Source organism: Mytilus californianus, unplaced genomic scaffold (assembly GCF_021869535.1).
Source record: "Mytilus californianus isolate M0D057914Y unplaced genomic scaffold, xbMytCali1.0.p SCAF_2, whole genome shotgun sequence".
In the NCBI taxonomy this organism is placed as follows: Eukaryota; Metazoa; Mollusca; class Bivalvia; order Mytilida; family Mytilidae; genus Mytilus; species Mytilus californianus.
In genome coordinates, this window is record NW_026262668.1 from 46,109,905 (window position 1) to 46,126,891 (window position 16,987).

The 16,987-nt window shown below is 31.4% G+C and overlaps 1 protein-coding gene across 1 annotated transcript; it reads right to left on the reverse strand.

Moving 5' to 3' along the window:
- Window positions 1-8,959: 8,959 nt before the first annotated feature.
- On the reverse strand, window positions 8,960-16,699 carry LOC127729881 (perlwapin-like protein). The gene is made up of 4 exons (XM_052237818.1): window positions 16,568-16,699; window positions 12,347-12,458; window positions 10,500-10,568; window positions 8,960-9,245 (listed from the first exon to the last, which is right to left on the reverse strand). Exons 1-4 carry the CDS (start codon window positions 16,634-16,636, stop codon window positions 9,103-9,105), a joined length of 393 nt encoding a protein of 130 aa, XP_052093778.1. The 5' UTR covers window positions 16,637-16,699; the 3' UTR covers window positions 8,960-9,102.
- Between the last annotated feature and the right edge of the window lie 288 nt (window positions 16,700-16,987).

A 16,987-nucleotide genomic window follows, 5' to 3' on the forward strand; every position in this document is an offset into this window, starting at 1 on the left:
TTCTTTCATGTAGTATGCATCAAAGTTGTAAAGAAATTTTAACTTTCATAACTGATAAATTACCTATGGAACAAACATTATTTATAGTTTATCGTGCATAATGACGATCACATAGACGCTTGGTGAACTTTAATAGTGCAGGGATACAGGCCGTCCCTTCTATCTGGTAAATGACGTCATAAAGGCGCACATAATTGACAAACTTTTTCGGTGAAGGACATAACTCGAAAGTGGACTATTGCAACTAATTAAAAAATTAGAAATTATTGGAAAGAAAGCCGTTTCAAATAATTCCTCTGTAATAGCAAACAATCCAAGACACAATATGCAACAGATGTTCATTTGTACCATAATACATCATTTTAATGATATTCTGTAAAGATGAAGTTGAACAGCAATTTATACTTGTTTAGAGAAGGAGATTTATGTCGCTTGAAGAATGCTTAATACTAACAGGATAACTTGAGGAAATATATATATATATCAGTTGCGATCATAAATTGAAGGTACGACCAATACAAAAAGCATAAAAAATACTAATATATCACATACAGGTAAGTATAGAACGAAAAGCATATTATTTAATGACATCTTATATTTCAGGAACCACAGCATATACACCGATGTGTTTTGTAGTCTAATATGTTTTGCTTGATGTTGATAGTAACTTGTTTACGGTGGCACGGTAGTATTTACTTTCCGGGAACTAGATTGCTCTTTTTTGTACCCTTCTTTGATCAATGTATCTGAACACTGTGATTGGACATAAACATACAGCATCTACTGAACAATTTTCCCAAGCTAAGGGATGAATCAGGTGTAGATAAATATGAAATAATTTTACATACAGTTGAGAATGAATTTTTTTCAGAATTTTTTTTAAATTGTGTATTCACTACATGATAAAAGACCAAAAACACTAGTGACCTTAGGTTTATAAAGATAGCAGAAAAAGAAAACAGTCATCATACATATTCAAGTTTATTTCTGGATATTATAATGAAAGTTCTTCAGTTGATGTAGGTTCTTGGTTAGTGTTAGAAAATGGTGAAAATTCTAAAGTATATCATTATCCCTATTGCCCAGGAAATACTGTCATGCCACCTTACGTGGTTGATTTATGTCCACTTTTAAGATATAGTTCAGAGTGATTTAAAGATTTATATTTTATTCCAGGAAAACTTGATTTGTTAATTAGTTGTAATAGACCACTTTCGAGTTATGTCTTTCACCGAAAAAGTTCGTCAATTATGTGCGCCTTTATGACGTCATTTACCAGATAGCACTATTAAAGTTCACCAAGCGTCTTCGTGATCGTCATTATGCACGATAAACTATAAATAATGTTTGTTCCATAGGTACTTAATCACAATTCCCTAATGAAAGCAGTCCTGATTATCAATTATGAGAACTACATTTGCCGAATAATTCGTGCAATATAGCATCATATTTTTTAACCGCTTGCTCAACAATGGAAAGAAGTGAAGATGCCTTTATATGCACGAATGATGTTCACTTATACCAAAGTTTTTGACGGAAATGCAATGAACTCGAAAGTGGTCTATTGGCTTTGAACTAGCTTTCAGTAACTGTAAGTATTCTCAGAATGGTAATTCAGTGGTTGCTTTTTTGTTGGTGTCCGTCATAAATGCTTTTCGTTTGTTGTTTCATCATGAATCCGACTGTTGGTTTTCTCGCCAAATTGTTTTAAATTTTGTCTTGTCTTTTATACATTACTACACAGTATGGACTTTGCTCGTTTTGAAAGACATAGGATGGTTTATAATTGCTTACATCTATGTCATTTGGTCTCTTGCGGATAATTGTTTCGTCATACCAAATTTTTGTTTGTTGATAAATTAGTATAAAGAAACTAAAACATATTTGTATAATTCGTAATTAACTTTAATAAAAAAGTGTTCTACCTACTAAAATAAAATACACACTGAATAAATAAACTAAATACTTTCATAAAGCGTTTAGTGTTTGTACCACCTGACAAAACAGTCAACAATGGTTTCATTGTTTGATGTTAGTTATATACTGTAATACTCAAAGCTGAGATAAAAGTATATTGAGCGTTCATACTTACTAATTCTACTGAAGTACTGTTCAAATAATGACTATTCTGAAACTGCAGGGTTCAATATATGTATTTGCTTTCATGATTACTCAAGAAACGTGTTAAATTACGTTTTATATCTGCATCCAATAAATGTACAACAAAACTAATGTTGGTTTGTCTGACTAGTACTCTTGCAACCGTTATCAATTCAAATGTTGTGACAAAATTCAATATTAACTAAATCACCAATGTAAGATTTGATATTTAATTTCATCCGATTAAATTTTCCGCTTGATTTTCGGCAACTGTAAGCATTTTTTTATATGGTATTGTCTATTATAGTTTTTCTTCTAGTTTTTCAAGTGTTTTATTTTCTATTCTAAAATTCTGAAATTTGTAATTAATTTTAGGGGGAGGTGGGTATTAAGGCAACAGTAGTTTACCGATATTTAAATTTCATTAAACGATAAAGAAGCCGAACCACGGTAACAACAAAAACGTCAAGAATCGCATGAACTCCAGAAGGAGCGAAACCAGTTGCATCGACAGGGTAAGTATCTCCTTCTATCCATGCAACGAACGCTATGTGAATCAACAATCAGATAAAATGACACAATCATCATAGAAAACAATCGATAAAATTACAGATTAGACGACATTTCTGGTAGCTAAAGATTAAAGACAGCGAAAACATGTAGGTAGTGATTTGAAACACAGACATATCGTACCAGTCAATCAGTTCGTGGTTGTAACGTACAGCTAATTTCAGTCACTATGCTGGAGCGGTTTTTGTGCAAAGACAACACACTTGCAAATAAAGCCCTTATAGTGTGAACATGAACGATCGAAACGTGGCAATAGAGAAATGTAAACGCCATACGATGTGGCTGAGAATTGTGTTACTGTCGTGAATTGAAAAGTTGACGATTGGAAAGATAAAATCTTCAGTTTTATCATACTTTATTGCTACATATTTTACATGTAGTTGGACACAGAAAGAACCTGTACCTTATCCTACTTGCGTCAATAAAAGTAATATAATCAAACGAATTTGGGATAGAACTTGATAGTTAATTTATTTCTTAAACACTCAAATAAAAACTACAATTTCCCAAAGTGTATTTCAATTTTGTTCAAAAAGTTGTTGTATAATAAATAATAATGTGCAAATAAGAAAAAAAGATATGGAATTGTTAAAATGATAATTTAGACAAGAAAAAGCCGAAAATACATTTTAACAAATTGTTATTGTCACGAAAAGAAACATATTCATTTAATAATAACAAAAATATGTATGTTTTGTTGATACAAAGACATTTTGTACTTTGAGACATTACTTTGAGACATCACCGTATTAATACTAAAATTGATTATCCCCCTTCTATCATGTTTATCAAACACCTTTTTCAGAAATATCAATGCAATTTTATCAAATTAAATCAAAAACCATATGTCACTGTTCATTAAAGTGAGTTTGTGTTTTACTTTCCTTCTTACGATTATGCTAATATCACTTCAAAATAGTGAAAACAACATTTATATCATATCATTTACATGAAACAACTAATGGAAAAAAAACATATTTAGAATTCTCTCACAATGGACATATTAGGTAGCACTCCACAGTTAGAAAATAAAATTAAAATTGAACCACAAAATGTTTAATTATCTTCTATTCCTGGCTTTCTAATACATTAAGCAAACTGTTTGTGTCATACATTCATATGTATGTAATCAGTATCTTCCATAGATTTGATTTTCAAAAGTTAAAATGGTGAAAAATAATTCCTTTTTTGTGTATCCATGGCAACATTCTGCATTGATTTATCATAAAATATTGCAAAAAGGGGCATAAAAATGTCACATATTCCCCCAAAATTTGGTTTAAACTAGAATTTCAATGCCTATGAGTGATACTTTTTCTGAAACTGTTGACATTAATCTACCAAATGATCAAATAAAAATTGGGTGTTGTTCGCCTCATTTTGTCGTAAAATTTAATCACAAAGTTCGAGCGACAAAAAGTTAGAAAAAAACAATTCAATAGTTGCCGGACCGATGTCTTGTACGGATATGAAAATACGGACTGTCATACAGAAAACAGCCCATAATACATGCATTACACAATCAAAATGTTCCTATAAACCCACTATGAAGGCTATATTAATCTTCAACTATCCAAACATTAATTCTATTGCACACTAGCTCTCATATTTGAAAAATCCACAGGGGCCAAAATGCAATATTACACACCTAACTGTGAAGTGCTACCTTAATATGAATTTTTTCCCCCTTGCTTCAACTTTTAATACATTTTTCTAGGTTTTGCTAGCTGTAACGAATAAAATGGTACCTTATTTTTTAAAATTGGTTCAGTAATAAAGATTTTATTAAGGTTAGCAATTGACATTGAAACGCAATAAAAAGTGATATAAAAAAAATTCTTTATCAAAGTGTAAAATCTCAAATCTGTCTCATTTTTTGGTTAAATTTCTAAATCTTTTCCCCTTTTTCTGTTTAAAATCATAAAATTTCCTCTAAAGAGGGAAATTTGTGCAATATTTAGGTATTCGAAAGCACTTATAGGTCAATTTTGATGTAAATAGCATACCAAACCTTAGTTTAGAAACTCTCAAATAGGGTATAAATTTCTAACAGTAGTGGCAACTTTCGATTAATTCATGCCAAATTACAACATCAAATCCTGCTAAAAACGTTTATTTCACTTATTTGCATGCAAAAATATAAAGCGATATATTCTGAAGCTATCATATAAAGCGCAATCTTTGGTTACAAGGGAGAAGCTAATATAGTACAAATTTAAGACCGAACCATATCTTAGTGTCAAAATGTTTATATTTGGTTGCTAAGGACAGTAAACAGTAAAATTAACATGTATTGCCTTCCTATCAGATTTTTTTCCCTCAGAACTAAAATAAGAATCTAACAGTCAATAGATTTGTGGTAAAATTTATCTTAAGAAGTGCATTTCTGTACTTTCAGATGTGCCATAAGGTAGCACTCCACAGTTAGAAAATAAAATTAAAATTGAACCACAAAATGTTTAATCATCTTCTATTCCTGGCTTTCTAATACATTAAGCAAACTGTTTGTGTCTTACATGTGCATATGTATGTAATCAGTATCTTCCATAGATTTTCAAAAGTTAAAATGGTGAAAAATAATTCCTTTTTTGTGTATCCATGGCAACATTCTGCATTTATTTATCATAAAATATTGCAAAAAGGGGCATGAAAATGTCACATATTCCCCCAAAATTTGGTTTAAACTAGAATTTCAATGCCTATGAGTGATACTTTTTCTGAAATTGTTGACATTAATCTACCAAATGATCAAATAAAAATTGGGTGTCTTTCGCCTCATTTTGTCGCAATTTAATCACAAGGTTCGTGCGACAAAAAGTTAGAAAAAAACAATTCAATAGTTGCCGGACCGATGTCTTGTATGGATATGAAAATACGGACTGTCATACAGAAAACAGCCCATAATACATGCATTACACAATCTAGATGTTCCTATAAACCCACTATGAAGGCTATATTAATCTTCAGCTATCCAAAAATGAATTTTTTTTGCACACTAGCTCTCATATTTGAAAAATCCACAGGGGCCAAAATGCGAAACTACACACCTAACTGTGGAGTGCTACCTTAAGTGTTAAGCAATTGAAAAGAACATAACGGAGACTTATAAGGTAAAAAAGACTGTCTTTTGATAAAGCACGTTAGAACTATAAATAGTATTTCATACAGCATATGCGAGCTGTATAAAAAATCAATGTATTATTTTATAATATACTTACAAAACATGAATGGAACATACAGGATTTTGTTGGTATTGGGTACATCGCATTCTGACCTTTTAAGTTAGATGTTCTTTAGTTTGAAGTAGATACATGGTAATATTGTGCGATTTAAAAAATTGTGTAGAAAATATACGTCTCTTAAGATTTTTGTTGTGTAGTTGGGTTGTTGCCCCATAACAGTTTATCCTACAGCTACTTTATTGATATGATCAGAATCATTTTTGAATAAAAGAGGAAAAGTTTGCTAAGCCTAACATTTCTGTTCTCAATACAGCTTCGGAATTTTTTAACCTAAAATTAGAATTTAAATTTAGGGTCACTGATGAGTCTTTTGTAGACGAACAAATTTGGCGTCATTGGTGAGTCTTTTTTGTCTGGTGTACAACCTTCAAATCCTGGTATGTATGATGAGTTTATTATGAAAGACTTTAATACTACTATTGAAGCGTTTGTAATGATCTCACTATTTACTATTTTTTTGTCTGTGGAGACACGAGGGCGCTAACAAGGACTTTCTGTTTAAGGTTGCACTGCATTTTTTTTTTATAGTAACATTTTAGAGTTGAATGATGTTCTTGTGTCCCTTTATGCACCATTTGTTATTTCACCAATCGTTATTAAAAATTATGTCAATACCTAAAACAAAACTAGTTTAACACCTCGAAATTTACATGTGCTTGTGCTTAGTAGGAACGCTTTTAAGTGTTGTCTTTTGTTTTATCGTAATCGTACTTTGTAATTCTTGGAATTTGGTGTTCGTGATATATATTAAGTAGCCTCTCTTAAATTTTTTCCAACTTTTTTTAGGATACTTGTCCATAGTTGAAGAACATATGTTGAGCCTAAGATATGTATTGCTCTTTTTGTATCGGTGTGTATCTGCCCAAAAAGAGATATGATATTTTTATAAAGACATTTACATTTTCTCTCTATCCATTTTTGAAGAGAAAAAAATATTGTTGGGCTTAAGTTTGGCACAGGTTTTTAAATTTCAATCGTTTTGGAGTTAGGTGTCAAATGTATAAAGATGAAAAGTTAAGTGCAGCACAGAATAGAGTCTTCAAATGTAGAATTATCCAATTAATATTTTGATATTAAACGAACCCATATACTATTCACGTCACTTGCTACTGACACCATAGCCTAGTTCTTTAGATGTCCCTCTTTTACTGTTAGTAAGACAGATGACAATATGTTTGAATGTACTAACTTAAAGGTAAACGTTAATACCCTGCAAAGTTTATCGATTGTTTTGTAGGGAACCAAAAATATGGATAAAAACCAGAAGCAAAGAAGAAATTAATCAATATGATTGTCGTTATTGACGAAAATCTTAAGAAGATAAGATGTGCTTGTGATTTACAAGCATTTCATCCCTAAATATAGTCGTTTCAAACTAAACCTGTCCGATTGTATTACGAGTTAAAACCAAAATAGTAAGATAAGGTGCGTCCTTATCTTGCCATCATCAAGACAAAATACAGATGAAGAATTAGCATGATTTGTTGATCAGTTTGTGTGTGTGTGCGAGTTGTTTCTCTTAGGTTGTGGTATGAAAATGAAAATTGTGATCCATTTGGAAATTTGAAAACTTTTCGTTTATAAGGAAAAATACCAGGAAGTTTTATGATTTTTAAAATGGGAGATTTGACAACCTACTCATCAATTGAAAACGAACTGACAATTTGGTAAACAAACGAAAAACGACGAAAAGACTACAACAGCACACATACCACAACAAAGAAAACTAAAGAATGAGCAACACGAACCCCTCCAAAAACCGCGGGTGATCTCAAGTTCTCCGGAAGTGTAAGCAGATCCTGCTTCACATGCGGCACCCGCCGTGTTGCTCATGAAAGTACAAACCCGGTGTTTAGTCTAATTCGTTATGTCACATTCGAGGAAAAGAGGTCAGGATTGTGGTTATGACATTTGGAACATATTCGTCATCATCTGTGAAACAGATTTTCTATAATGGTCAATCAACTCGTGACTTGTTTGTAAGCAGCTACCCTCTATCCGGGAAATCGTGATAGAAGACGCAAGCTCTGGAATATCGTATAAATTGGGCGATATATACTAGTATTACATATGAAGGCGCTGCTGGAATGTTGCTACATAGAAATGGAAAGTTCACAATTGGGAAGCGGAAATCATCTCTTTTGTAGTAAAGCTTTCTTCTCAACCGATTCGCATTGTCAATTTTTAGATGTAATTCAGGATATGAGGAATTATTAACTGTATCTGTTCTATCCTTAATTTCAAATTTAAATGATACTGCTAGCTTCTTTTGATTCTTCCTAAGAATATTCTGTATGCAGTCAGCCTCATATGAATAAAGAAACAAGTCGGCCAGAAGAGGAGCACAGTTGGTTCCCATGGGAATTCAGATTAATTGTTGAAAAAACACATCCTCCAAACATAACAAATATGTTGTCAATCAAGAAATCAAGCATCAGTTTCAGAGATTTTGTTTTTTAATCAGAGTGTTTTTTTTTACAAAGTACGATTTATCACTCCCTTAGACAAGATACGTGTATCTACGTTGGCCATTATTTTTATGAAACAAAGCAGAATCAATTCTTTCAATTTATCTTTTATTTTGGAAGGGGAAATACTTGTGTGAAGGGTAGAAAAGTAAAATGTGTTAATACTATTGCAAGAGGAAAGAGACTTAGATTGTACGTACTCAAAAAGATCTTTAGAATTTTTAAGTATCCATATCTGATTCACGCAGTCCCTGGAGTAGGTATTTCACAATCACCTTTAAGCCCGGCTTTGACAGCTGATGAAATTGATGTTTATAATTTAGAAAGAGGTTTCGAGGAGGACTTGAAAGACCAATTGATGGATTTAGGCTCATGATAATTCGAGCCTATGGATAACACATTTCGAAGGAAAGGGTAATTGACATTATTCAGGTCGCCGAAAATAACATGGTCAGACGGATTACATATGAATGGAGATCTAGCACAGCTGCAACCAAGAGTTCGTCAATATTGAGGTCCTGTTAGTGTTTGTAATTGAACACTATAGTTGCAATTGGTTTGGTAAAGGTGTTAGATTAGTAAAGTAAGTGAATCATTTTAATTTCTCAAATGACAAACAGTTATTTGCTGGTTATACAATTTGAATTAATTTATAGACGTATGCTTTTCAATGATGTTTCCCATTAATTGATATTCGTTTCAAAATAAACAATCCATTCGAACTACTTTTTGAAAGGACGACGAACCGGAACAATTTTTTTTCTGACTCTTCTGCATCTTTTTTTACAACACTTTTCATGTCTTTTACAACTGCTATCCTTTTTACATTTTTTCCCCTTTCTACCAGAACTTTTACGGCAAGACCCTGCAAAATATAATAAGGTAAATGTTATGTATAAAATACATAAATTCAATAGAGCTTAAAGATAGACCTTTATCATGACTTATGTTTTATCTGCTCTATATCAAAAGTCTGAGTTTTGCTGCATTTAAAAAAACTACAGTTATGAATATCTCCGTGGCTTTTTGTGGACTGAAACTACCAAAGCTCTTTACAATTTCCAATATTTATTTTGACAGATCTATCATCTGATGTTTGATTTTCAAAACCAATTACAACTGAATTACAAGCATGTCATATGATACAATGAATCGGATTATGATATGGTTACTATTTTGAGAGGGGGACTGTTGCGAGTCCTGAATTATTGCCGTTGTTCAAGATGACAAAATGTGAATAAACATCATATATCAAAATTTTAATTAAGAGAAACTATATCTAAGGCTGAATTAGCAAAAATTCCGCTACCGACCCTTGTCTTGCATGGAAATTTTTTTTTTATTTATGTATTGCCATAAAACAACAATTTATGTGTTATGTTTATATAGATTCAAAATAGTCACATACCCCAAGAACATTTTCACATATATGATTCGCATATGTTAAGTGTCAAAATAATGGAATTGTTGTTACAGGTTATGAAATTTAGGGAAAATTTGACCTAACTTCTATTTGGATAGAAACTGAAATACGATTTTACATGAGTTGCCAAATAGTACGAAAACTCTTGTAATGATAAAATTGTTGTGATAATGTGAGAAGAATGAAGAAATTCGTTATCATTCTCAACAAATAATATGAAAAAATAATGTTAAAATACTGATCTAAAGAGTTCTCTTTACAACGGTGCATCGATTTAGAAGAAATTTTGATGGTACATTTCTGAACTGAAAATAAGAAGACCCAAGGCCTCGTTTGCAACCACTTGATCAGTATCGTGTGACTCAATGAGAGTCCTTGAAAAATACAATCTTAATTCTTTATACGGCAGTCGTTGTATACAAGAAGAAGGGTACATTTTCTTTAGATATTACAAGAATATGAAAGAAATGATAGGTTTGTGCCTATGAAAACTATACAAGAGACTGTGAAGACATCTAGGACTTACAATAAATATTTAAAAGAAAATCTCGCACGTAATCACGTAATGGCATATCACGTTACGTACGATGAAATTTGTACATCGAAGTTATGAACATACAGAATCTTTAAAACCTTAATCTGTAATTAAATACATTTTTTAACGTTTTCTAATAAGTTTGTTTTAGACATACAAACCTAAGTGTTTTCCATTAACTCTAACTGCTACACATCTTCTGTTGCAACCATAGGAACAACATCGATATCCTAAAAAACACATTTGAAAATTAATTCCTATACATCTATCTGACTAATTTTGTAGTTAATTACCACATTTAGTTCTTATTTTTAGTTTTAAACATTTTTTTTAAAGTAATCATAGAAATGTATCATAGATACCAGGCATATAATTTAGTTCGGCAGACTATCTTACTATACAGAAGGCTAGTGGCCCGATAATTAAAATGCACGACGGCAAACCTTTTATGTCAGTACATACATGTAAAGACTTTGAGCTTGCAAATTACGAAAACAAATTCGATACAGTATTTCTTATATTAGAAATCTTTAATGTATGCACATATCTTACACAAAAAGTAAGAAAATCAAATACAGATTTTTCTGTTGGTTAGATAAGTATTCATAGCAAAGCGAAAATGAGAAAAATTTTCCGGACATTTAATACAATGAAAGGATTTATGGCAGTATGAAAAGGTTTTTTATGAAGGCTTTTCCATACGTGAACTAAGTTTATATGAATGAATTTAGGCTAATTTAATGTGCATGCATCAACGCAAAAATTAAAATCGCACAGAGAATCCAGCCGAAAAAATCAAATGTCGACATGATACTTGTTCACTGTCTTCGTATATGTAAGAGAATGATAATCCCTTTCTTAACGATTAAGTACGAGCGTTAATGAATTCTTATCATGAAGAGAGGGATCATCATTCTCTTACAAATCTAGAATATTGTAACGTGCTCAAGGCTCAAACAATTGGTTGTATTCAAGAATTAGTTTCATTGTCAGTGCAATGGTCATAAGTAATGCATGACTTCCTCTTTAGGCATTTCGTTTATGGATTTGTTTTAGTGATGTTAGGACTTTCTTATAATTTAGATGAAAAATAGTAACTTGTGTTTTAGACATTAGATGACACAACATTATTCAATTCTATTCTATCAAATTATTGAAAATTACTAATTTCAACCAAGCACGGATCCGTAATCTGAGTTTTGGTAAGCTTATTAGCTAAAGATTTAGGTTATATATAATTTTAACCTTTTTTTCTTTTTTTTTGCATTGCTTTGATATTGTTTAATTTTTTTAGTAATTTGAAGTTATTAATGTTCTCATAATAGCATTACCATTACCAATTTTACTACACCAGTAAACTTAAACTTATTTTGATTTTTTTGTTTGTTTCGGAATTCAGCTTTTAGTCAGTTTCAATCATAAATCCTTTCAATCTGATAAATGTGCTTCGGGGCAGTTGTAATTCATTTATAGAAAATATTTGTTTTGAACTGTAAATAGGTATAAACAGTAGGATAATCCCTAACTAAGAACATGATTTACATTCATTCTTCACAGTTAGGAAACACCAAATCCCACAATTTCATTGGTCGAGAGCACTTTACTATATTCTAAAGTATACTTAGTACATACCCCACTGATCACAATGTGGACCGCACGACATAAAGAAAACGTGCTATTGAATGACGGGTACCATTTTTATTAATTTTTTGTTACTTGTTTTGTTCGTATGCAATTTGTTTTGTCACATAACCGCGTTTTGTTTGTCTGTTATACTGATATTATTGAGTTAATTGATTTTTTGGGGTGCCCATTTTTATCGACTTCTTTCTATAAACGTTTTTATTTATTGATCAAGATGGGTAAAATTTTAAATAAGTAGTCACAACACTGGTTTAATATTCCTGTGCCTGTCCAATAACAAGAACCTAGTCATTTAATGCGTTTAAATTGTCTTTTCTGGTAATGTAATATGTACACAAATGTATAAATAAAACGAAAAACTTACCCGATGGACATTGTTTTTGTACAAAACAATGAAATTTATAATCCAGAACACATGGTGTTGCAATGTTAAAACTAGGACAGCTACCTAGGCCTTTACTTCTTTTAGAGTTCACCTAAAAACAAAAATGATAATCATAGCGAAGCTGCTTCTAATGATGATGATGGATTGATTGTTAGTTTCTTAACGTGCAGTGGCAAATACTTCATGTATGTTTAGGACGAGAACAAATTGACAATAATAACAGGTAGGTCCTGAAAAAGAGGCCGTCTGGGATGAAGGTCTGGGAAATTTGAAGTGCCACTGGAAAATGATAGTATATTGGATAGGGACATTAATTTTGCATTGTAACCGCCACCCAAGGACCCCTCAAAGAACTGTTGCAATGGTAATAAACGTGTAGAGAACGTGGCACTCTCTCTCTACAAGAGGCATCGGATTTAACGTCTTCATTTTGACGGGACGTGACTGCGTACTTGTATTTCCCGCACAGCCAAAAGGACGCACCACTCTGGCAAGGGTTTTACTGCCGGTTCAGACTTAGGGAGTCTAATGATGATGAGAATGACACAAATTCAGTTATAACATGATATTTCAGTCATAGATAGGTGCAGGCTTATTTCATCAGAATACGTTCAAAGCAAAATACATATTTCATAAGCACAAATTGACAGGTATAAGTCACATTTTGTCACACCTTTGACTAAATGGACTTATACGTATAAAAATAAGGAGATATGGTACATGTATGATAGCCAATGAGACAGCTAACCAATAAAGTATAAATGAAGTGGATGTAAACAATTATGGTAAACCGTACGGCCTTCAACAATGAAAAAACCAAAACCATATAGTTGGCTATTAAAGGCTCCGACATGAAAAAAATATATGAAACAATCCAATTGAGAAAACTTACGGCCTAATTTAAAACAAAAGAATTTACGAAAAAAACAAATTTGACAGACATGACCCAACGACAACCAATGAACTACAGGCTCTGACTTGGGACAGACAAATAAAGAATGTGGCGAGGTTAAACATGTTTGTGAGCGCTCAACCCTCTTCTAACCTGGGACAGTAGTGTTATAGCACAACAATGCAAACTATTAAAATCAGTTGAACATGGCTTAACTCATCAGCTCGATACAAAGAAGAACACGACTAAAAAAAACACAGACCGGACGTGGAAGAGTAACTATACATCTCTAACAAAAAAAAATAGAAACAAAGTACAAATCTGAGAGCACTCGCAGATGTTTTTTTTTTCTTTTTCTTTTTGAAGTAATAGTTTTCAGAAAAATAAGAAGACAAATAAGAAAAGATGCAAAAGAAATAATAAAAAGGAAATATGTTTCACCAATTGCCAAAAGAAAAATAAACAATGTTCCATAAAATACTACAAAATGGGAAGCGTGAATGAAAAAATCTGGAAAAGAGATAGTGCAAATTGACACTGAATTAATTACACACGATGATCATTTTTTTTAAAAGTATCTCAATAAATGTATACTTCAGCTTTGTGTGTTCAATTTAATGGAGTATCTTTAAAAAGTTCTAAATTTTATTTTGAAAAATTTTTGCAAATTTTGAGTAGTTATAAGGGTTATAAAAAACATCTATAGGAAACACATTTGTTACAAAACTAAAAATTATATTCGAATTAGAAATATTTATTGTCTTTCATATAAATTATTTCATTTTGGTTGAAAATATCCGTCGATGACAAATTTTACAAAACCATGAAAAATACGCATCCATCAAATTGTCGTACATAAAAAAAAAAAGAAATATGTATCGCTGGATGACGCTCTTTTTTTCTTAAAATAAGTTAGATTTCCTGTTTGAATGGTTTTACACTAGTAATTTTTGGAGCCCTTTATAGCTTGCTGTTCGGTGTGAGCTTAGACTCCGTGTTGAAGGCCGTACATTGACCTATAATGGTTTACCTTTACAAAGTGTGACTTAGATGAAGAGTTATCTCATTGGCACTCATACCACATCTTCTTATATTTATAGATTGTGAGAAATGTCTCTTAGTATTTTTCAAGACTCTTTTATATTTCAATTTTAAGTAGGTTTTAAGAACTTTCTGATTAAAATCCAGTGCGTTAAACAAATACATAGGTATATGGCTGTTCCTGTTTCGGTACTTTTTCTTTTCCGTTACAAATTATGGTTTTCTCCGAATATAACTTTATAAAAGTGAACAGTCATTTCAAATAATCGCAAGTTGATAAAAGGAACAAACGTTGCGATATTCAAAACATTTTTAACGGGATTGAGCCCTCTGAAAGTATCTAGGACTAACGTATGACCCAACACTCATGCAAATGTTAATTATAAGAAACAAACGGAAAACAAATCTTTTCAAAATTTTTGTTCAGATGTTAACTCTTAAAAAGCTTTTATCCAAGTTTCATTAAACTCTATGAAGTTATTGTTGTCCTAATAATAACATAAACTGCACCACATGCGTATTTCGACAATAAATGTCTCTTCAGTGATGCTCTCGGCCGAAATATTTAAAAATCCAAAACCCAATAAAAATGTTGGAAGAGCTGATCAAAAGAAAAAAAAAAACCAAAATATAGCCAAATCAGGACAAGGAGTCAGAGCTTAATAACCTCTACATGTTTAACCCCATATTGTATTTTCTAAAACGAAAAATGTACGTATCAGTCCATTCAGTCACAGGTGTGTCAAAATGTTACTTTTATATCTGTCAATGGCTGCTTATAAAATACGTATTGTGCTTTAAATGTGTTCTGATGAAATAGGCCTGCATCTAATAATAACTGAATTTTTGTAGCAACGATCCACCATAAAACGTTAGGTACAAGTGTTAAAGAGTTGTTCAATTGATTATTATGAAAAAGGCTTAAAGCATGGATCGATTTATAATTATGCATGTACGAAATCCAAATTTTTCTCTTTGTCATTATACTTCTAACATCGTGTTGTATTGTACACCTCCTACCATTCAAGTTTTCAATAATATCTGATTATTACATGACTGTTGTCATATCAATTGTATTATCAGCCCTATGTCATGATACTCAATCCGAGAGTGGAAGATAATACCTCATATACCTCCCAGTGAAAAAATATATCATTTTATAAAAAATATTTTACTTAAAAAATATTAACAAATTCTAATATATATAAGAAATATCTTATCGTAAAATATCCAACTTTCGTATATTTTCTGGTGATTTCACACTAATGTTTTTGTACTAACAAAAATGTTATGAAAACATTTTAGACAGGTCTTAATTGTGCAATCAGTTTTTATTTTGCTACACGTTCGAAGAGAACAACATTTTTGAAAACAATATATGTATTGAACTATGTGTTTTGCATCATACTATATGTTCCTGTTTCCTAATATGATACATATCTTTCATCCTCCTGGTTTTTATTTTTCACGCAACGTTGGTGATTATTTTCAGGAATTTGCTGCGTGACGACGAATTGCAATCCGATAACGCTACGAACAGACAAATCTGCGTAAGATTTTGAATTAACTTATAATTTATACTATTCGAAAACTGTAAACGTTATAAGTTATCTCCTCTATGTACATGATAAATCAATGTACAACATATATTGATGACGAATAACTTTTCTTTTATTGTTTCTTCTACTTTTTATTTTCCATATAACAACCATTATCTGCATTGTATTATACATATTATTATTATTACTATTATTATTAATATTATTAGTATATAAACTGTTTGTATTCTTACGCTTTTGGCGCCCGAAATCTATAAAGTGTTGATTTTCTTTAATATAATCATAATATTAGTATAACATTTGTAATTATCGAAGAAAATGGAATGAATTATTTTAACGTTGAAAACAAAAAAATGTTTTAACTAGTAAATGAATATAACTTAGGACAGCCCTCATACAACCCGAATATTACTATGTTATGGAGGCTGTGATCCATGATAGTCCTGGAGTCTTTCAATAACAGGACTTTCAATGCATTCGTTACCCGTTTAAGCTGATTAAAAAAACATAATGAACTACAATTATGTATTGCTTAAGATTTTCCAATAACGCGTAACCTAAAATCAACTTCCCTTTTCCGGTTTGGTCAGGCCTTATCTTTTTTTTCATGATATCTTTTATCTTGTACACGTCTACCCTATATCCTGTCATTTCAATTACAAAGAATCCGATTACGGAAGAAATTTCAACTTTCATAACTAAAAATACCTCTATAAAAGCAAAAAATCCAAGAAACAAGATGAAGTATACGTTCATTGTACCACAGCTGCCATCCATTCGCTGATACCTAAAATAACATAAAAGTGCAACAGCAATTTATACTGGTCTTGAAAAGGAGGGTTTTATTTTACTTGAAATATAATGATCCCGGATAAAAGTGACATTTCATTAGGCATTTAAAAATAAGAAGATGTGTTATAATTGCTAATGAGATGTAATTACATTAAAAATTAGAATTTACAAACAATTAAACAAGCGTTATAGTGTACTATGTTGTCACGACATGTACGTGCAGAATGAAATATAAATAAATTAAACAAACTATACATAATTTGACATATAATGCAGTTGGATTGGGCATGTACGGTGTAAATGTAATCTGAGCTTCTGAAAATTGTCTTGTATTTC